The 21,557-nt window shown below is 46.0% G+C and overlaps 2 protein-coding genes across 2 annotated transcripts in view; one reads left to right on the forward strand and one right to left on the reverse strand.

Annotated features, from left to right (window-relative positions):
- Positions 1 to 434: 434 nt before the first annotated feature.
- The window catches only part of LOC144482999 (uncharacterized), a 28,276-nt gene continuing 7,153 nt past the window's right edge, over positions 435 to 21,557 (reverse strand). The window contains exons 3-4 of the mRNA XM_078201824.1: positions 12,248 to 12,956; positions 435 to 1,154 (exon numbers count right to left, since the gene is read on the reverse strand). Coding sequence (XP_078057950.1) covers positions 435 to 1,154; positions 12,248 to 12,956 — 1,429 coding nt within the window. The remainder of the gene's footprint in view (positions 1,155 to 12,247; positions 12,957 to 21,557) is intronic.
- LOC144482954 (uncharacterized) lies at positions 18,037 to 21,406 on the forward strand. Its single transcript, XM_078201790.1, has 2 exons — positions 18,037 to 18,088; positions 19,405 to 21,406. Exon 2 carries the CDS (start codon positions 19,797 to 19,799, stop codon positions 20,637 to 20,639), a length of 843 nt encoding a protein of 280 aa, XP_078057916.1. The 5' UTR covers positions 18,037 to 18,088; positions 19,405 to 19,796; the 3' UTR covers positions 20,640 to 21,406.

Here is a 21,557-nt window from a genome sequence, read left to right on the forward strand (position 1 = left end):
GGAGTTTCAAACAGAAATGCTGACTAAATATCTCTGAACTTCCTCACACCCGGTCACTCTGTGATCCGTGTGAAATCTGAAACCAGGTATTCGCAACAAGACTCAAAGAACATCAGCTCACTGGAGGCAAAGTTGTGAGACCGACCAGTCCAGCAGAAAGAAACCCTCCGACCCTCCCCATTGACTAACTGTGAGAATGAACAAAATGCAGTCCTGGATGTAATTGAGAGCAGAAACAATAACAGCAGAATCCAACCCCTGTGCACTTGTTGGTGCCTCAGCAGCCGTGATGAAATTCTGAACCCTTTTTATACACTGAGCAGGTGGACAGTTTCTCCCCAGTGTAACTTCACTGATGTCTCTCAACAGGTGGGATAACTGAGTGAATTCCGTCCCACACTCAGAGCAGGTGAATGGTCTCTCCCCATGTGAATTCACTGGTGTCTCTGCAGGTTGGATAACTGACTGAAACCCTTCCCACACTGAGAGCAAGTAAATGGCCTCTCCCCAGTATGAACTCGCTGGTGTCTCCGCAGGTGGGATGACTGAGTGAATCTCTTCCCACACTGAGAGCAGGTGAACGGCCTCTCTCCAGTGTGAACTCGCTGGTGTTTCTGCTGGGTGGATAACTGACTGAAACCCTTCCCACACTGAGAGCAAGTAAATGGCCTCTCCCCAGTGTGAACTCGCTGGTGTGTCCGCAGCTCGGATGACCGAGTGAATCTCTTCCCACACTGAGAGTAGGTGAATGGCCTCTCCCCAGTGTGAACTCGCTGGTGTGTCTGCAGGTTGGATGACCGAGTTAATCCCTTCCCACACTGAGAGCAGGTGAATGGCCTCTCCCCGGTGTGAACTCGCTGATGTGTCCGCAGGTCGGATGACCGAGTGAATCTCTTCCCACAACGAGAGCAGATGAATGGCCTCTCCCCAGTATGAATTCGCATGTGTGTCCATAGATTGGATAACTGGTTGAATCCCTTCCTCCACCGAGAGCAGGTGAACGGTCTCTCCCCAGTGTGAATTCGCTGGTGTCTCTGCAAAGTGGATAACACAGTGAATCCCTTTCCACACTGAGAGCAGGTGAACGGTCTCTCTCCGGTGTGAACTCGCTTGTGTGACTGCAGGCTGGGCAACAGAGCGAATCCCTCCCCACACTGAGAGCAGATGAATGGCCTCTCCCCAGTGTGGCTGCGCCGATGAGCATCCAGCAGAGAGGGAGCTCTGTATCTCTTCCCACAGTCCGCACATTTCCATGGTTTCTCCATGGTGCAGGTGTCCTTGCCTCTCTCTTGGGTGGCCAATCAGTTGAAGCCTTGTCCACACACAGAACACGGGTACAGTCTCTCCCTGCTGTGAATGGTGTGATATTTATTCAGGCTGTGTAACTGGTTAAAGCTCTTTAGTCAGTGCACTGGAACACTCTCACTCGGGTGTGGCAGGGTGTTGCTGCTTTTCCACTCACTGATGGCCGAAGTCTTTTCAAATCCAAGTGGAAGCTTTAATCTGAAGCTCAGTGGACAACTTCCGCATTGAGACGTCACAATGGAGCGCTGCCTGAATCAGCCAATAGGAATTACTCGGTTCCGCAGTGACGTGTCGGGGTTCCATGGCGCAGGCCCGGCTCGCGGACCCGGGAGTCCCGCCCTCACCCATTGTTCCTCCTCCCCCGACACCTCCTCCAGCCACGGTTTCCAGGCAACCGGCTGGCGGCTCCGGCCAGAGCGAGAAGCCGCACGGTGATCTCCCCCTCCCCCCTCCCTGCGGCGGCTGCTGCTTCAAAAAGAGATCGAGAGCGACCGCTGGCGGCAGCCGCACTGCGCCTGCTCCGGACAGCTCGGCTCAGCAGCGCTCTCTGCGCCTGCTCCGGACAGCTGGGCTCAGCAGCGCTCTCTGCGCCTGCTCCGGACAGCTCGGCTCAGCAGCGCTCTCTGCGCCTGCTCCGGACAGCTGGGCTCAGCAGCGCTCTCTGCGCCTGCTCCGGACAGCTCGGCTCAGCAGCGCTCTCTGCGCCTGCTCCGGCAGCTCGGCTCAGCAGCGCTCTCTGCGCCTGCTCCGGACAGCTCGGCTCAGCAGCACTCTCTGCGCCTGCGTGCTGGGCTGCCAGCTGAGGGAGTGGGGGAGGGGACTTTGGAAAATCTCTTCCCATCATTTTCTTCCAAGTCCCGCAGTTTGATTTGAAACAGAACAGCTTCTGTTTGTAGCTTCACCACAGACTCAAACTTCACACACAGACTCAAACTTCACCACAGACTCAAACTTCACCACAGACTCCAACTTCACACACAGACTCAAACTTCACCACAGACTCAAACTTCACCACAGACTCAAACTTCACCACAGACTCAAACTTCACACACAGACTCAAACTTCACCACAGACTCAAACTTCACCACAGACTCAAACTTCACCACAGACTCCAACTTCACACACACACTCAAACTTCACACACAGACTCAAACTTCACCACAGACTCAAACTTCACCGCAGACTCAAACTTCACCACAGACTCAAACTTCACACACAGACTCAAACTTCACACACAGACTCAAACTTCACCACAGACTCAAACTTCACCGCAGACTCAAACTTCACCACAGACTCAAACTTCACACACAGACTCAAACTTCATCCTCTGGACAACATCGTATTTCTCATTTTATGTTTTTAAGTTTCCTTTGTACTTTGATTTCTGTTCGGGCTGTTCCCCCTCCTTTTTGGGGAGCTGCCCCTTTTACTTTGTCCTGATTTAATCTGAGTTTGTTTACTTGGTTTGACCGAAAAAGAGGACAACATCTGTGAGGAAAACACTTTCTTTCCCCCCCTCGGAAATACAGAGACAGAGAAATTCTCTGGAACTGGAATTAGAGCCAAATATACTGAGGGGGAAATGTTTGTGATTTTGTGGAACCTGTTTTTATTGTCTGAGCTTTTTAAAGTGTAATTTATCTTGTCTATTCAAATACTGTTTCTTAATGAATGATTCAGTGATGTTAATTTTAGATTAATTTTGAAAGTAAAAATGTTTAAAAATGAAACATTGTCTTTTAGTTTATTCCATTGGGATTTGTGGGAATTTGTTTATTATAAGGTGACCATGAAGATCGTAACAACATTGATATGTCTGGTGTTGTTATATGGTGCATATGATGTGGAGATGCCAGTGTTGGACTGGGGTGGGCACAGTAAGAAGTCTCACAACACCTGGTTAAAGTCCGACAGGTTTATTTGGAATCACGAGCTTTCAGAGCGCTGCTCCTTCTCACCTGATGAAGGGGCAGCGCTCTGAAAGCTCGTGATTCCAAATAAACCTGTTGGACTTTAACCTGGTGTTGTGAGACTTCTTACTATATGGTGCATATTAGGTACGTTATTTATGGATTTGTATTAGTTGATTTTGTTTAATTCCAGAATAGTATTGTAACCACACTGTATATTTTCCAGTCAAAGAGTCAGCAGAGCACAAGATAAATCAATTCAGCAGCTTGAGTCCATGCCAAGTCTCTGTCGGGGAATCCACTCAGTGCCATTTTTCCTCGATATTCCTGTTCCCCAGTACGTTTAATTCCTTCAAGTGCCCGACCAATTTTATTTTGAAATCACTGGTCGTCTCCACTTCCACCACTCTCATCGTCAGTGAGTTCCAGAACATGATTGCTTGCTCCCTAAGTCAAGTTCTTCCGCACCCATCTGTATCTCTAATCATGTAATAGAGTTCTGAATATTGCATACATTTTTAGTCCACTAAATATGCTAATTTTTTATATGCTGAGACACGAGCCTGTGTGAAGATTTCAGGAATATGTGTCCTGTACATGAAACAGTCAGCACGGATCTGTCGATTAGGACGAATCAGCACTCTCAGGACAATGTCTATTTCAGGTCCAGCAAAGTGAGAATGGAGGGAGAGTGTTTGGGATGGAGATTTACAAATTTTCAAGAATGAGAGGAAAGAATGTTCCACAGAAACTAGAATTGTCTGTTCTGAGTTTTTATCCTGTACTGACAGCAATGATTTTTGTGAATTTCTTTCACAGGCTATTAGAAGGGGAGAATTTACAGACACAAATCTCAACAAACATGACGTTAGGATCTGACAGAGTCACACAATTATTCAGGATCTGAATACCATCGGCATTTGAAACTGGAATGGGAAATGTTTGTCTGTTCCTTCAAACTGTTTAAACATCAGTGTGACTGGAAAATCACTGAGACACATTCACTCGAGTGAGAGTATTCCAGTGAACTGACTGTGGAAAGAGCTTTAACCAGTTACACAGCCTGGAAAAGATTGAAGGATTCACAGTGAGGAGAGAGACCATGTATGTGTTATCTATGGGATCAAACCTTCATCTGAACCTGCAAATGTACAAAGACACGCAGACCATGGAAATGTAGGGACTGTGGGAAGGGATTCAATTGTCCCTCGAAGCTGGAAACCCTTCGATGCAGCCACACTGTGGAGACACTGTTCACCTGCTCTGAGTTTGGAAGGGGATTTCGTGATTCATCCACCCTGAGGAATCACCAGCGACTTCACATCAGGGAGAGGCCATTCACCTGCTCTGAGTGTGGGAAGAAATTCAGCGATCCGTCTGCCCTGCTGACACACCAGCGGGTTCACAATGGGGAGAGACCATTCACCTGTTGTGTGTGTGGAAAGGGATTCACTCAGTCATCTACCCTGCAGAACCACCAGCGATTTCACACGGGTGAGGGACTGTCCCCCTGCTCAGAGCGTGGGAAGGGATTCACTCACTCATCCCTCCCGCTGACAAACCAACGCATTCAAACTGGGCCGAGGCCATTCATCTGCTCCGAGTGTGGGAAGGGATTCACTCAATTATCTAGTCTGCTGAGACACAAACGATTACACACTGGGAAAAGGCCATTCATCTGATGTGTGTGTGGGAAGTGACTCAGTCAATCATCCAGTCTGCTGGAATACTGAGGCACCTCCCCCAATAAGAAACCTGTTCAATGCTCTGACTGTGGGAGCTGCTTTAAAACCTGAGCCTACCTGAGGGTCGACCAGCGCATTCACACTGAGGAGACCCCGTTCAGGCGCTCTCACTGTGTAAAGAGGTTTAGAACATCATCTGACCTACTGAAACATCAGGGAATTCACACTGGGGAGAGACCCTGATCATTCCCATTCACTTTCAGCGATTTCTCATAAAACCTACCAAATTGGAAGCTTCTGCCTGAAATTTTATTTTCCCTTCATTTCCAAACTGAGACCATTCACCTGTTCAGTGTGTGGGAAAGGATTCACTTGTTCAACCAAGCTGCTGAGACACCATGGCAGTCACACCGATTAGTGATCTTTTGGATTCTCTGCCTGTGGGTGTTAACTATATCAATAGAGGTTAAATTTATTCAAATGGAGGGCATTGATTAGACAGTTATAATGAGCAGGTACAAAGTGGGACTCACTAATATAACTTGGAGTCAGAGTTGAACCTGTAATGTTTGATTCTGTGAATAAATCTAGACCAAATAAAGATTGACTCCGCCCCAAGGCTGTCAGGATTATAACATGGTAACAGAAAATGCTTGTCTCATGGTGAAGGTTGGAAACTAAAAGAAAGTATATTTCAGACAGAAACTTCCAATCCCAGCAGCTTTTGTGAGAAATGACTGAAAGGCAGTGGGAATTGTCAGGGTCTGATTACCTGCTGATGCTCTCGGAGTCTGAACCTTACAACCAGTGGAAGAATGAAATGGCGATGTGGACACGGGTTACATCCCGATCAAGGAGGAAACAAGATCTGGCCTTGGCATCGTCACTTCCTAACACAAGGATAATCAGCAACAAAGCATTTTCTGATCAGCCAAACTGCAAGTTGATACCTGCACTGGCACGGATGATTCATGTAAAGAATTCACTTCAGGTGGTTGGAGGGTAGAATCCCTGTCAATTGGTCTATGGGAGAAATCCCTAATTCCCCTCTGTGCCGGGCGATCGCCCTCCTGCTTTAAAGGGATACAATTAGTTCCATTTTCAGTCATCAATTATCTGATTGTTCCATGAAAAGAATTGCTCGAAGCAACAAATTATTGGAGATACCAGAAGAGGGTTTCTTCATGTGTAACGTTTGGACTGAAGAAGAAAAACCATCTTTTTCTTCGATTTGTTTTGCAACACTGTGTGAATTTTTGCGATCCCGGTCAGGACTGTTAACGTTTGCAGAGAAATTCGAACACCCGGTGATTAACTGAAAGAATTACATCACAAGATTCCACATTGTTAAACAAAAACAAACTTTACTGTATGTTTAAATAAAATTTAAAAAGACAACACCACAAATTGAATACAATAAAGATTTATGATATAAACCTAGTTCTGTTTTTTTACCTCACCCCAAGAGTTTCTTTATACTTAATATCTTGAAGTTTCATTCACTTCTGTTCCTCGGACCATCCCAAAGGTATGTCAAAGCTCTCAATTCACTTTAATTCTCCCCAGTACTTCAGATCTTCTCCAAGCTCCAAGAGTTTATGGGAGTCCATCCATTATCTTTTCATTAAACAAGCCTCCAATTTTCCTTTAAGCTCTCAAACTGTGGACTCCTCAGTCCAAACATGAGCTTCACTGCATTCTTGCTGAGGGATTTAAATGTTGGAAACACCCCTGGTTTCTAATGGTCCTCTCAGCTTCTAGTCCCACAGCTGGTTCACAGCTCCTGATCCCACAACTGGTGGCTTCCAAGCTAACTGCAGACTGTCCGCTGTCTATCTGTGGAACCAGGTCATTGATTGGAAAGGACTCAAAAGGTTACGGGGAAAAGGCAGGAGAATGGGATTGAGATTTATCAGCCATGATCGAATGGCACAGCAGATTCGATGGGCCGAATAGCCTAATTCTGCTCCTATATCTTATGGTCTAATTCTAACCAAGGCTCCACCCTGAATCACATATCCCCATGGTAACAGAGACCAGGTGGAATGTCCGACAGATATTTTGCTTCAAAACTAAACCCTTTTTCCCTGAGCTCTGCATGAAGAATTCACCGAACAAAAACAGTACAATAATTGTCAGACCCAATGTCTCCAGCTAAAAGATCCAGCTGACCTTTTACAGTTCTTACCTCTCGAGTTTTGACTTCTTAAACCAACATGGGCCATGCTTTGTGACTGCGAATTCCCTGAGGGTGTTTTTGTCAGATTCTCAATCCAGGTTTTCCATTTTTTAAAAGCAATTCTTGCAACTAATTCATATTTCTAAAACATAGGAATTATAAAATTAGATTTCTGTAACAAAAACAGGAAAAAATGAAAATGTATCACCTTCATAATATCCCATTTAGAATATTACAATATACAACATGCTGTATATCTTAACAACAGCCATGATCTTATTGAATGGCGGAGCAGGCTCGAAGGGCCAAATGGCCAACTCCTGTTCCTAAATCCACTGTTTTCCTATGTTGATCTATCTTATAACCTGCAACAGACATAATAATCCCTCCATTGTCCACTTCACATTCACAAGTCCAGCTTGGTAACAGCACACTGCTGGGTTCCATGTCCAGGAATTCAGTCCACTGAAGATGGAAATTACTGCTTGCAGTCTTTTCTGACGGTTTTCTTCTTACAATAATTATAATCCAAAGTTCCTCCTGCAAAAGGAGAGTCTTCATTGCTGTTCAGTTGTGAATTTTCAAGTTCTATTTTGAAAACAGTCTGTACAGAGTTCACATTTTGAAATTCATTTTCTTCCATGTTTGTAGTTCCTCCATTGTTTAAATCCAGAGACAATATTCCAGTCAATTCCACATTGAAACCGACTTCTTCTTGCTCAGTTATAGCTGATTCCTTTATTGTCCAGGACAATATATTCACAATCTCTTTAAAACAGGAATTAAACATTCCCATTTGATTCCAGACAGTAACATATTCTGTTGGTTTGTTCTTTATTGTCAATGTCAGGCTGGGGTTCTCCTTGGAGCAAAGGAGGTTGAGGGGAGATTTGATAGAGGTGGACAAGATTCTGAAAGGTTTAGATAAGGTGGACAAAGAAAAGCTGTTCCCATTAGCTGAAGGGACAAGGACGAGGGGGACACAGATTTCTTGTTTTGGGTCAGAGATGCAAGCGGGGAGGGGAGATGTGAGGAAGAATATTCTGATGCAGCGAATGGTAATGACCTGAAACTCGCTGCCTACGAGGGTGGAGGAAGTGGAGACAATAAACAATTACAAAGGAAATTGGATGAGCATTTGGGATGTTCCAAACAGAACGAAGAACAAAGAAAATTTTGTTTTCTCAAAGAAAACAAAAAAAACAAAAAAAAAACAAAGAAAATCCATCAAGACATCATTTGACTGAGTTTGGCAGAAAGGGACCGACACAGGGTTGGAGTCGGTGGGATTTGGCGGGGGGGAACTCTCCACCGGTTGGGGATATACCAGGTACAGACGAGGATGGCTGTGGTTGTTGGAGGTCAGTCATCACTGCAAGGGTCACTGCAGGGTTCATCTAAAACTCTGCTGGCCAGGTTTAAACTCACATTAAGTGTTATTCCACTATCACCCTCGTGCACGATGATCCACCCAGTAAAGCAACAACTTAATATTAAAATTCTCATCCTTGGTTTCAAATCACTCCATGACCTTGCCTGTCCCAATATCTATAATCTCCGATAAGCCCCACAAACCTCAATATATGACACTGCTCTAATTCTGGTCTTTAGTTTGTCCCTGACCTTGCTTCACCATTGCAAGCTCTACCTTCAGTTGCTTAGGCTCCAACCTCTGGAATATCATCCCGACACGTCTCCAACTCTCCACCTCGCTTTACTCCTTTAACACACCACTTAAAATCGACCACTTTGATCAAACTTTTGGTCATCTAACCTAATATCTTCTTTGTGGCTCAATATCATACTTTATTTTACAATGCTCCCTGGATATTTTATTATTTCAAGGCGCTATATAAATATATTTTGTTGTTCCTCATGTCTCCTGGGCCTAATCATTTTCAGCGGCTTCATTAATTACCGTCTCCCCACCGTAGGGTGGGAAACAGGGATGTTCACTGATGATTGCAGTGTATATTACCATTCACAACTCTGAATACTGATGCTGCCCGCATGCAGCGCAGGACCAGGACAACATTCAGGTTGGAGCTGATTGTCAATTCATATTGATACCACATAATTATCAGGAAATATCTACTTCCAGCAAGAAAATCTAACCATCTTCCCTTAATATTCAATGGCATTACCATCAGTGAATGTCCCACCAGCAATAACTTTGGGGTTACCATTGACCAGTCATTTAAATACTGAGGTTACAAGAGCAGATCAGAGGTTGGGAGTTTTGTGGCAGGTTACTCACTTAATGACTCCCCAAAGGCTTGCCATGATTCACAAGGTATAAACCAGGAGTACGGTGGAATATTCCCTACCTGGATGAGTGTATCTGCAACAATTTTGTAGATCCTGTCCAGGACAAAGTAGCTCGCCTGATCAGCATCTCAAATACCACCTTAAACATTCACTCTCCACCATTAGCCCACAATGGTGGCAGTGTATCCCACATATTAGATGCACTGCAAGAAATCACCAAGGCTGTTTTCACAGCATTTTTGAAGTCGGAAAATATACCTCTATAGGCTGGTATGAGTCAAAATACAGTCATGCTTTATTCTCATAAGCTTATGGGAGAACTTGACCCCTTGAAAGCGGAAGCCAAAGTTCTCTCTGAACACAAGAAGCGTGGATATTTATACATCAGGGTTCCCAATACAAGTCATGAAGCAAAGTCCAGTTAACAGTCCTTGATCATAAATTATAGTTGCTTTAACAGCTTCTGATAGTCTCTGGATCATGGTTAGAGACCATCTGGTATCCTTGGGTCATAAAGCACAATTCTCCTGGTAGTCGAAGCCAAGGTGTCACCTCTGGTCCCCTGCTCTTCCCGCAGCGTTTCCTTTGAAGTGACTGAGTGCAACTGTTCCAGTGGGAGTCCTCCTTCAAACGGCCATTCTCGCACTCTACCATTTGCTTCCTTTGTTTAAATCATACACAAGCCTATGAGAAAGAAAGACTTATCCCCTAACATCTATATTTAACTGTCTGTTTTATCAGAATGATATAAACAAGCGAGGGAACCATGAACAAATGGCTTATACTAAAAGTAAAAGATGAAAGACATGAACAAATGGCTTATATTACTACCAGGAGCAATATAAACAAAAAGGAGGCGAGCCACAAGGAAGGGCTATGTTTGTGATACATTCCAGGTACAAAGTTCAACCTTTTAGGCACAAAATACATTGAGTACAATAAACATTAACCCTTTCCCTTCTTCAATGTTCCAAACCCTAACTTCTACCACTTGAAAAACAAGTGCAGCCAGCGTATGGGAATGCCACCATCTGCAAATTGTACTCCACATCACACACCATTCTGACTTGAAAATCAATCACCATTCCTTCTCTGTCACTGCATCAAATTCCTGGAACTCCCTAACAGCGTTGTGGGTATACCTACACCAAATGGATTGCAGCGATTCAAGAAAGTGGCTCACTTTCTTCACAAGGGCAATCAGTGATGCACAATGAATGTTGGCCTTGCCAGCCACATTCACATCCCCTGAAAGAATTTTAAAAAATCCTCATCCCTGGTATCATTCTCAGCCATGAGGACTGCAGTTATCAATGAACAGCTCCGCTTTTGACTTTATGATGGGGGGAGGGTCATTGGTGGAGCAATGTCAAGACACATCTTAAAGTCACTATCGTATCTGCTTCCACTACCTTCCCCGGCAACGAGTTCCAGGCACCCACAACCCTCAGTGTAAAAAACCTGCCTCGTACATCGGCACGGTAGCACAGTGGTTAGCACTGCTGCTTCACAGCTCCAGGGTCCTGGGTTCGATTCCCATCTCGGGTCACTGTCTGTGTGGAGTTTGCACATTCTCCTCGTGTCTGCGTGGGTTTCCTCCGGGTGCTCCGGTTTCCTCCCACATCCAAAGATGTGCAGGTTAGGTTGATTGGCCAGGTTAAAAATTGCCCCTTAGAATCCTGGGATGTGTACATTAGTGGGTAAATATGTGGGGGTAGGGCCTGGGTGGGATTGTGGTCGGTGCAGACTCGATGGGCCGAATGGCCTCCTTCTGCACTGTAGGGTTTCTATGATTTCTATGATTTAAACCTTGCCCCTCACACCTTAAACCTATGCCCCTGGTAATTGACTCTTCCACCCTGGGAAAAAGCTTCTGATTATCCACTCTGTCCATGCCCCTCATAATCTTGTAGACTTCTATCAGGTTGCCCTCCTCAACCTCCGTTGTTCCAGTGAGAACAAACCACGTTTCTCCAACTTCTCCTCATAGCTAATGCCCTCCACACCAGGCAACATCCTGGTAAATATTTTCCGTACCCTCTCCAAAGCCCCCACATCCTTCTGGTAGTGTGGTGACCAGAATTGAACACTAGATTCCAAGTGCGGTTTAACTCAGGTTCTATAAAGCTGCAACATGACTTGCCAATTTTTAAACTCAATGCCCCGGCCGATGAAGGCAAGCATGCCGTATGCCTTCTTGACTATCTTCCCCACCTGCATTGCCACTTTCAATGACCTGTGTACCTGTACACCCAGATCCCTCTGCCTATCAATACTCTGAAGGGGTCTGCCATTTACTGTATATTTCCCATCTGTATTAGACCTTCCAAAATGCATTACCTCACATTTATCCAGATTAAACTTCATCTGCCATCTCTTCGCCCAAGTCTCCAACTGATCTATATCCTGCTGTATCCTCTGCCGGTCCCCATCGCTATCCGCAATTCCACCAACCTTTGTGCCGTCCACAAACTTACCAATCAAACCAGTTACATTTTCCTCCAAATCATTTATATATATTACAAACATCAAAAGTCCCAGCACTGATCGCTGAGGAATGTCACTTGTCACAGCCCTCCATTCAGAAATGTACCTTTGCACTGCCAACCTCTGTTTTCTTCTGACTAAATATCTCGAAACTTCCTCACACCCTGTCACTCTGTGATCCTTGTGACATTTGAAACCAGGTATTCACAAAAAGACTCAAAGAGCATCAGCCCACTGGAGGCTGAGACCGGCCAGTCCAGCACAAAGAAACCCTCTGACCCTTCCCATTGACCAACTGTGAGAATGAACAAAATACAGTCCTGGATGCAACTGAGAGCAGAAACAATAACAGCAGAATCCTACCCCGGGAATCACTCGTGAACTTGTTGATGTCTCAGCAGCTGGGATGAAACTCTGAATCCCTTCCCACACAGAGAGCAGGTGAACGGCCTCTCCCCAGTGTGAACTCGCTGGTGTATCCTCAGGTGGGATGACCGAATGAATCCCTTCCCACACTGAGAGCAGGTGAACGGTCTCTCCCCAGTGTGAACTCGCTGGTGTCTCTGCAGGTGGGATGATCGAGTGAATCCCTCCCCACATTGAGAGCAGGTAAATGGTCTCTCCCCAGTGTGAACTCGCTGGTGTGACTGCAGGTTGGATGACCAAGTGAATCCCTCCCCACACTGAGAGCAGGTGAATGGCCTCTCCCCAGTGTGAACTCGCTGGTGTGTCTGCAGGCTGGATAACTGAGTGAATCCCTTCCCACACTGAGAGCAGGTGAACGGCCTCTCCCCAGTGTGAACTCGCTGGTGTCTCTGCAGGCTGGATAACTCAATGAATCCCTTCCCACACTGAGAGCAGGTGAACGGCCTCTCCCCAGTGTGAACTCGCTGGTGTGTCTGCAGACTGGATAACTGAGTGAATCCCTTCCCACACTGAGAGCAGGTGAATGGCCTCTCCCCAGTGTGAACTCGCTGGTGTCTCAGCAGGTGGGATAACCGAGTAAATCCCTTCCCACACTGAGAGCAGGTGAATGGCCTCTCCCCAGTGTGAACTCGCTGGTGTGTCCGTAAGCTGGATAACTGATTAAATCCCTTCTCACACTGAGAGCAGGTGAATGGCCTCTCCCCAGTGTGGCTGCGCCGATGAACTTCCAGCTCTGATGGGGCTCTGTATCCCTTCCCACAGTCCACACATTTCCATGGTTTCTCCATGGTGCAGGTGACCTTGCCTCTTTCTTGGGTGGACAATTAGTTGAAACTTCGTCCACACACAGAACAAGATTACAGTCTCGACCCACTGTGAATGGTGTGATATTTATTCAGACTGTGTAACTGGTTAAAGCTCTTTAGTCAGTGCATTGGAACACACTCACTCAAGTGTGGCAGAGTGTTGATGCTTTTTCACTCACACTGACATTTCAAATCTTTTCAAATCGACAGACTGGACAATCATTTCTCCTCCTGGATTCAAAGTTCGATGATATTGAGGTCCCAAGGGATATGACTCTGTCACGTCTAGACGTGATGTTTGAGATTTCAGCCTGTGATTCCTCTTTCAAGATCCTGTAAAATGAGTTTCCAAAAGTCATCAGTGTCAGTGCAGGATAGAAATTCAGAACAGACAATTTCTATGGAACATTCTTTCCTCTCTCATTCCCCAAAAGCTGTAAATCTCCATCCCACACACTCTCTCCCCATTCTCAGCAGGTCTGGCAGCATCTGTATGGAGAGAAAAGAACTGATGTTTCAGAGCTTTGACAAAGGGTCATCTAGACAAGAAACATCAGCTCTTTTCTCTCCTTACAGATGCTGCCAGACCTGCTGAGATTTTCCAGCATTTTCCCTCCTGGTTTCAGATTCCAGCATCCGCAGTAATTTGCTTTTATAAGGCTGCAGATACCTCTGCCCAAGTAACATGCGTGTGCCCAAGACATCACCACTTGTTTCCCTTATTTCTTTAGCACCCATGGTGCTCTCCGCAGTAAACACAGAGGAGAAGTATTCATTAAAAATCTCACCCATCTCCTGTGGCTCCACACACAGATGGCCATACTGATTTTTAAGGGGATCTATTCTCTCTCTAGCCACCCTTTTACTCTTAATATAGCTCTCAAACCTCTTGGAATTTTCTTTAATCTTACCTGCCAGATCCATATCAGACCCTCTTTTTGTCCTCCTGATCTCCCTCTTCAGTATTTTCTTACACTTTTTATAGTCAGAGTGATTCATTTGTCCCCGATTGTCTAAACCCAATGTATGCTTCCTTCTTTTACCTGACCAGAGCCTCAATGTCCCTTGTCTGCCAGAGATCCCTAAATTTAGCATTCTTTCCCTGCATCGTAACAGGAATATACTGCCCCTGGACTATTGATGTCACACTTTTAAAACCTCCCATTTGCCAGTCATTCCTTTCCCTTCAAACAAACTCACCTAATCGACATCTGCTCGATCCTGCCTAATGCCCACAAAAGTGACCCTGCTCCAGTTTAGGGCCTTGACCTGTGGACCTGTCCTATCTTTTTCCAGAACGATTTTGAAACTATTGGTGCTCCCAATAGTGCTCCCTGACTGACACTTCAGTCACTTGCTCCACCTCATTTCTTAACTGTCTAATAGAAAGTGAGTCCAGGAATTGATAATGAAAAATAAGGAGCTGGGAGATGAATTGAACAAGTATTTTGCCTCGGTGTTCACAATAGAGATACAGTTAAAACTCAGAAACAGCTGGAAATCAGAAAACAGAAGTGTGGGATGAACTCTGAAAAAGCACAATTCCCAGGGAAGTGGTCCTCAGCAAACTGTTGGAGCTGTGGGCTGATGAGTCCTCGGGTCCTGCTGGGCTTCATTCTCGGGTCCTGCTGGGCTTCATTCCCGGGTCTTAACAGAGGGAGATAGTTGATGATGTTCAATTTTCTAAACCGTCCGTCGCCATTACCCGCACTGCGCATGCTTCAGGTCCCGCCCCTCATTCACTCCGATTGGTTGGAGGACCAGCCGCTCCCGCTCGGTCCTCCAGCCCCGCCCCATCTTCCTACTCATCCCAGGACACTAAGGGGCAATTTAGCATAGCCAATGCACCTAACTGGCATATCTTTGGACGATGGGAGGAAACCGGAGCATCTGGAGAAAACCCACGCAGACATGGGGAGAACGGGCAGACTCCACACAGACAGTGACCCAAGTTGGGAATCGAACCCAGGTCCCTGGAGCTGTGAGGCAGCAGTGCGAACCACTGTGCTGCCTACATTGCTGATGAGAATTTTAATTTACTGACTTAGGAATTAATTCTCGGGAATAGTCATTCTGAAAATGACCATTAAAATGTGTTTAATTTACCCCACTTTGCCAGATTTCAGTTTGCATTTCAAAATTGAATTGAGAATGTCTGGGAGCAAATGGTAAAATGAGGTTTGAGACACCAGCTGCAATTATTTTCTGTGACTGATGATACCTTTGTGCCTGTGCAGGAGGTAATTCCGCTGTTGTTGTGGCACAAATGAAATGGAGCTTTTCCAAGGAACAGGCCCATGTTAATGGTCATCGTGGTGTTTCATTGGTGAGCAGAGCACGTGTGCCCATTGTGGTAACAACAGAGTCAGTGGGGCTGCACGTCCCCTGACTTGGAAGGAAAATAATTGACTCCTTGATTGTACTCTCAATCTGCACATGGCCTGCAGGACTGAATCCAGCTGGAGGGAGAGGGAGCTGAGCTCAAAGTGGAGTTGGGGCAATGAGTTTGATTTCAGCTCAGGGACAAGAGAGAGTGTGTGGGATGGGGATTACAGCTCAAGATAAATGAGACAGAGAAATGTTTCGTGGAAACTGAAATTGTCTGTTCTGAAGCAGTTTTTAAAAACTCTTTGTGCAGGGAACTAGAAGATGAAGATTCACAGACAGGAAACTCAAACTAAACTTCACATCAAAGTCTGACAGAGCCATTCGATTCAGCATGACCTAAATATGATTGCTTTTGACAGTGGAGGGATAAATCGTTCCCTGTTTTGTCAGTGGAAGAAAATTTCAAAATTCAATGTGACAGAAAAAGAACTGAGACACACACATACACCCAAGTGAGAGTGCTCCAGTGAACTGACTGTGGATAGAGCTTTAACCAGTTACATAGCCTGAAAAACATCACACCATGGTCTGTAGGTGGATGAGGCTTCAACTAATCAACCAACCTGGAGAGACAGAAGGACACCAGCACCATGGACAAACCGTGGAAATGTGAGGATTGTGGTAAAGGATTCAATTATCCATCCCGGTTGGAAACCCATCGACACGGTCACATTGGGGCTGGGAAAATGGAGAAACCATGGAAATGTGATGATTGTGATAAAGGATTCAATTATCCGTACTTGCTGGAAAACCATAGATACAGTCACACTGGAGAGAGGCCATTCATCTGTTCTGTGTTTGGGAAAGGATTCACTATCTCATCCCACCTGCTGTTACACCAGCAAATTCACACTGAGGAGAGGCCGTTCAGCTGCTCCACCTGTGGAAAGGGGTTCTCATGTTCATCCAACCTCAGTGCACATCAGCGAGTTCACACTGGGGAGAGATTGTTCACCTGCTCCTTGTGTGGGAAGGATTTTGCTGGGCCATCCAGTCTTTGGACACAACAGCGAATTCACACAGGATATATCTAATATATATAAATGATTTGGAGGAAAATGTAACTGGATTGATAGGTAAGTTTGCGGACGACACAAAGGTTGGTGGATTTGCGGATAGCGATGAGGACCATCAGAGGATACAGCAGGATATAGACCAGTTGGAGACTTGGGTGGAGAGATGGCAGATGGAGTTTAATCCGGACAAATGTGAGGTAATGCAGTTTGGAAGGTCTAATACAGATAGGAAATATACAGTAAATGGCAGAACCTTTAACAATATTAATAGGCAAAGGGACCTGGGTGTACAGGTACACAGATTACTGAAAGTGGCAATGCAGATGGAGAAGGTCGTCAAGAAGGCATACGGCATGCTTACCTTCATCGGCTGGGGCATTGAGTTTAAAAATTGGCAAGTCATGTTGCAGCTTTATAGAACCTTAGTTAGGCCGCACTTGGAATATAGTGTTCAATTCTGGTCGCCACACTACCAGAAGGAAGGCTTTGGAGAGGGTCCAGAAAAGACTTACCAGGATGTTGCCTGGTATGGAGGGCATTAGCTATGAGGAGAGGTTGGAGAAACTTGGTTTGTTCTCACTTGAGCGATGGAGGTTGAGGGGAGACCTGATAGAAGTCTACAAGATTATGAGAGGCATGGAAAGAGTGGATAGTCAGAAGCTTTTTCCCAGGGTGGAAGAGTCAATTACTGTGGGGAATAGGTTTAAGGTGCGAGGGGTAAAATTTAAAAGAGATGAACGAGGCAGATGTTTTACAGAGAGAGTGGTGGGTGCCTGGTATTCATTGCCGGGGGAGGTAGTGGAAGCAGATACGGTCTTGACATTTAAGCGGCGTCTTGACAAGTACATGAATGAGATGGGAATAGAGGGATATGGTCCCTGGAAGGGTAGTGGGTTTTAGTTAAGTTGGGCAGTATGGTCGGTGCAGGCTTGGAGGGCCGAAGGGCCTGTATCTGTGCTGCAATTTTCTTTGTTCTTAGTACACAAGCCAATTTATCTTTCTAGGGGTGAGTGTGTCTGAGAGGTATGCAACTGGAAAACATTTTCCATTCACCTCCTGCATTGCTGCAGTATAAATAGATGTTGTTCTCACTCTGCCAGCAGGGCTGTGGGATTAATTGGACAGATCTTAAAGACAGCCCGACTGGGCAGGATGTGCCAAGTGGTTTCCATCTGTGATGTATCATTCCATAAAACAGAATAGTCAGCATCAGGAGAAAGAAAGTGAAAGAAATCAGTCTCTGTGGGATTTACCCAACCAGTATGAGCACCTTCAGGAGAGCAGAGAGAGAGGAAACCAGTGGGAAAAGTTTTAAAAATTCGGGGTATTCCCACAGGAGAGCACTGGTTTAAATTAATTTTAGAAATAGAGAATGGCAGCGCACAAATTCCGAGGAATGCATTTTTAAATATTAATTGATCTTCATTGCACAAGATAATTTTCTATTATTGTCTTTGATTGACAATGACGCCATTAATTCCCAGGTGCCCCTGCGGGTGTGAAAGTGTCCCATTCATTCCAAAGGAGCCTATTGCGCAGGCGCGGTGCTATATCTGGAGCGTGCGCAGTGTCACTTAGCCCGGAGCCCTATGAGTGCGGGAGATGCTTTTTTCAACGGGTGAGTCGGTGGGGCTGCGGGAGAAATGGAGCCGGGAGTCGGGGTAGGGAGGTAGCTATGGCTTCACAAACACCCGCTGTCGGCCGCACGGCCCGAATAGACCCTGCAGGTCCCGGGTTTACAGCTCCCAGGTTTTTATCCCGGGAACAGGCCCCGGTTATCGGCCGCCATCTTGTTTCAGCGGGGAAGGAGAGCGCATGCGCTGCTGTCGGTGGCGGGTCACAATGGGCGGAGTTTCAGGGGCTGGTTCAGAACCTCTGTCTTCAGAGGGACAATAGAATCATAGAAACCCTACAGCACAGAAAGAGGCCATTCGGCCCATCGAGTCTGCACCGACCACAATCCCACCCAGGCCCTACCCCCATATCCCTACATATTTTACCCGCTAATCCCTCTAATCTACGCATCCCAGGACACTAAGGGGCAATTTCTTTAGCATAGCCAATCAACCTAACCCGCACATCTTTGGACTGTGGGAGGAAACTGGAGCACCCAGAGGAAACCCTCGCAGAGAGGGGCGTGTCGGGATGGTGACCTCCTTGTGAACTTGCTCCTGGGCCTGGCAAAGCGCGCCATTTATCGGTCCAGGCAGCAGGCGATCGAGGGGGCCATCCACCCTGACTGTCTGCCCCTCTACCGTGGCTACGTTCGCGGCCAGGTGTCCCTGGAGAGGGAACATGCGATGTCCATGGGTGCGCTTGACGCCTTCCGCCCCCATTGGGCACCGCAGGGGTTGGGGTGTGTTATCGACCCTAATAATCACATTGTGATTTGATGTTTTTAAGTTTCCTTTCTACTTTGATTTTTGTTCGGGCTGCTCCCCCTCCTTTTGGGGAGCTGCCCCTTTTACTTTGTCCTGATTTAACTTGAGTTTGTTTATTTGGTTTGACCTTAAAAAAGGCCAACATCTGTGAGTGAAACACTTTTTCTTTTCTCCCCCTTTCCATTTCTTTTCTCATTCCGGGGGAAATTGGGGACTTGCAGCAACTGAAGGGAAAGGAAGTGAATCCAGTCTGTATATTCCATACATTGTTAGTCCAGTCAGATAGACATATATCTGTCTGGCAGCCTGCATGGAGATTTCCAGCTCTCTCTGTCCAGGACAGGAAGCAGTGAGCATGGATCTACCAATCAGCCTCAATCAGAGGGTGAATATTAGATACAGCAGAGTGAGAATGGAGGGAGAGTGTGTGGGATGGAGATTTACAGCTCTTGGGGAATGAGAGAGGAAAGAATGTTCCATAGAAACTAGAATCGTCTGTTCTCAATTTCTATCCTGTACTGACAGTGATAACCTTTGTAAACTCCTTTTACAGGATATCAGAAGTTGAGGATTTTACAGACAGAAATCTCAAACCAAACATCACATCAACATCTGACAGAGTCACTCAATTCATCGGGACCTGAATATCTTCGGTCTTTGAATCCAGAAGGAGAAATGTTTCTCTGTTCTGTCTGCTTTAGCAGTCTTTAAACATCAGTGTGACTGGAACAGGACTGACACACACACACACACACACACACACACACACACACACACACACACACAAAATCAACTGAGATTTTCCCATGCAGTGACTGTGGAAAGAGCCTCCCAGTTACACAGCCTGAAAAAATATTGCACCATCACAGCAGGGCACTATAATCTTGTTCTGTGTGAGACTTCAACTGATGGTCAAACCTGGAGCAACACAAGGATACCTGCACCATGGAGAAACCGTGGAAATGTGGGGACTGTGGGAAGGGTTGCAAAACCCCCTCTGAGCTGCAAATTCATCGACGTATTCACACCGGAGAGAAGCCATACACCTGTTCTGTGTGTGGGAAGAGGTTCACTCGGTTATATCATCTGCAGCGACATCGGTTGGTTCACACTGGAGAAAGAGCATTCATCTGCTTTGAGTGTGGGAACGGATTCGCTCATTTACCCGATTTGCAGAGACACCAGCGCGTTCACACTGGAGAGAGACCATTCATCTGCTTGGTGTGTGGGAAAGGATTTATGCAGTTATCCAATCTGTCAAAACACAAAGTCACTCACAGCAATGAGAAACCCTTTAAATGCTCTGACTGTGGAAATGGTTTCAAAAGCTCTCGGGAACTGACGATCCACCAGCGCATTCACACTGGGGAGAGACCGTTCAGCTGCTCTCACTGCACAAAGACATTTAGAACATCATCCCACCTGCGGGAGCACCAGCGAATTCACACCAGGGAGAGACCGTTCACCTGCTCTGTGTGTGGGAAGGGATTCACTCATTCATCCAGCCTGCTGAGTCACAATCTCACTCACACCCAGGAGAGACCCTTTAAATGCTCTGACTGTGGCAGTGGTTTCAAAAGTTCTCGGGATCTGGTTATCCACCAGCGCACTCACACTGAGGAGAGACCGTTCAGCTGCTCTCACTGCACAAAGAGATTTAGAACATCATCCAGCCTGCGGGAGCACCAGCGAGTTCACACTGGGGAGAGACCGTTCACCTGCTGTTTGTGTGGGAAGGGATTCACTCAGTCATCCAGCCTGCGGAGACACCAACGAGTTCACGAATGATGACAGTGGTTGGATGCTGCTATTAATCACATCCAGGACTGAACCATGTTCATTCTGACAGTTGAAGTGGGAGGGTCGGAGGGTTTCTTTCTGCTGGACTGGCCGGTCTCACAACTTTGCTTCTCTGAGCCTGGGAGAGCACATTTCCACTGAAATGATCCACAAAAGCTGATGAAGGACATTTATTTATCCTGGATAATAAATATTTTTCCTACCGCTACAGGTAGATCTGAAATAAATACAGAAAGGACTGGAAAAATGCATTAGGTCTGGCAACATTTATGGAGAGAGAAACAGTGTTAATATTTCACACTACTGGATTGGGAATCAATCTGGTAAACCTCCTCTGAACTGCTTCCATGGTATTTATAAAATGGGACAGCATGGCAGCACAGTGATTAGCACTGCTGCATCATAACACCAGGGACCCAGGTTCAATTCCAGCCCGGGTCACTGTCTGTGTGGAGTTTGCACATTCTCTGCGTGGGTTTCCTCCGGGTGCTCCGGTTTCCTCCCACAGTCCAAAGATGTGTGGGTTAGGTTGATTGGCCATGATAAATTGACCTTTAGTGTCAGGCGGACTGGCTGGAGTAAATGCATGTGGTTATGGGAATAGGGCCTGGATGGGATGGTGTTTGGTACAGACTCGATGGACAGAACGGCCTCTGTCTGTACTGTAGGGATTCTACGATCCTTTGTTTAATAGGAGACAAAAACTGCAGCCACTATTCAAGATGCAGTTTCAGCAACACCCTGTATAACTGAAGCAGAACATCTTTACTTCAATGTTCAATTTCTCTCAGAATAAAGGATTGCATTCCATATGTAAGAATTTTGAATTGTTTGAACTCAGATTTATGGGGTTCACTTGTTTACAACAACCTCCCTAATCATAACTCACCCAGGTTCCAGTGACTT

Source organism: Mustelus asterias, unplaced genomic scaffold (genome assembly GCF_964213995.1).
Source record: "Mustelus asterias unplaced genomic scaffold, sMusAst1.hap1.1 HAP1_SCAFFOLD_44, whole genome shotgun sequence".
NCBI classification, from domain to species: domain Eukaryota; kingdom Metazoa; phylum Chordata; class Chondrichthyes; order Carcharhiniformes; family Triakidae; genus Mustelus; species Mustelus asterias.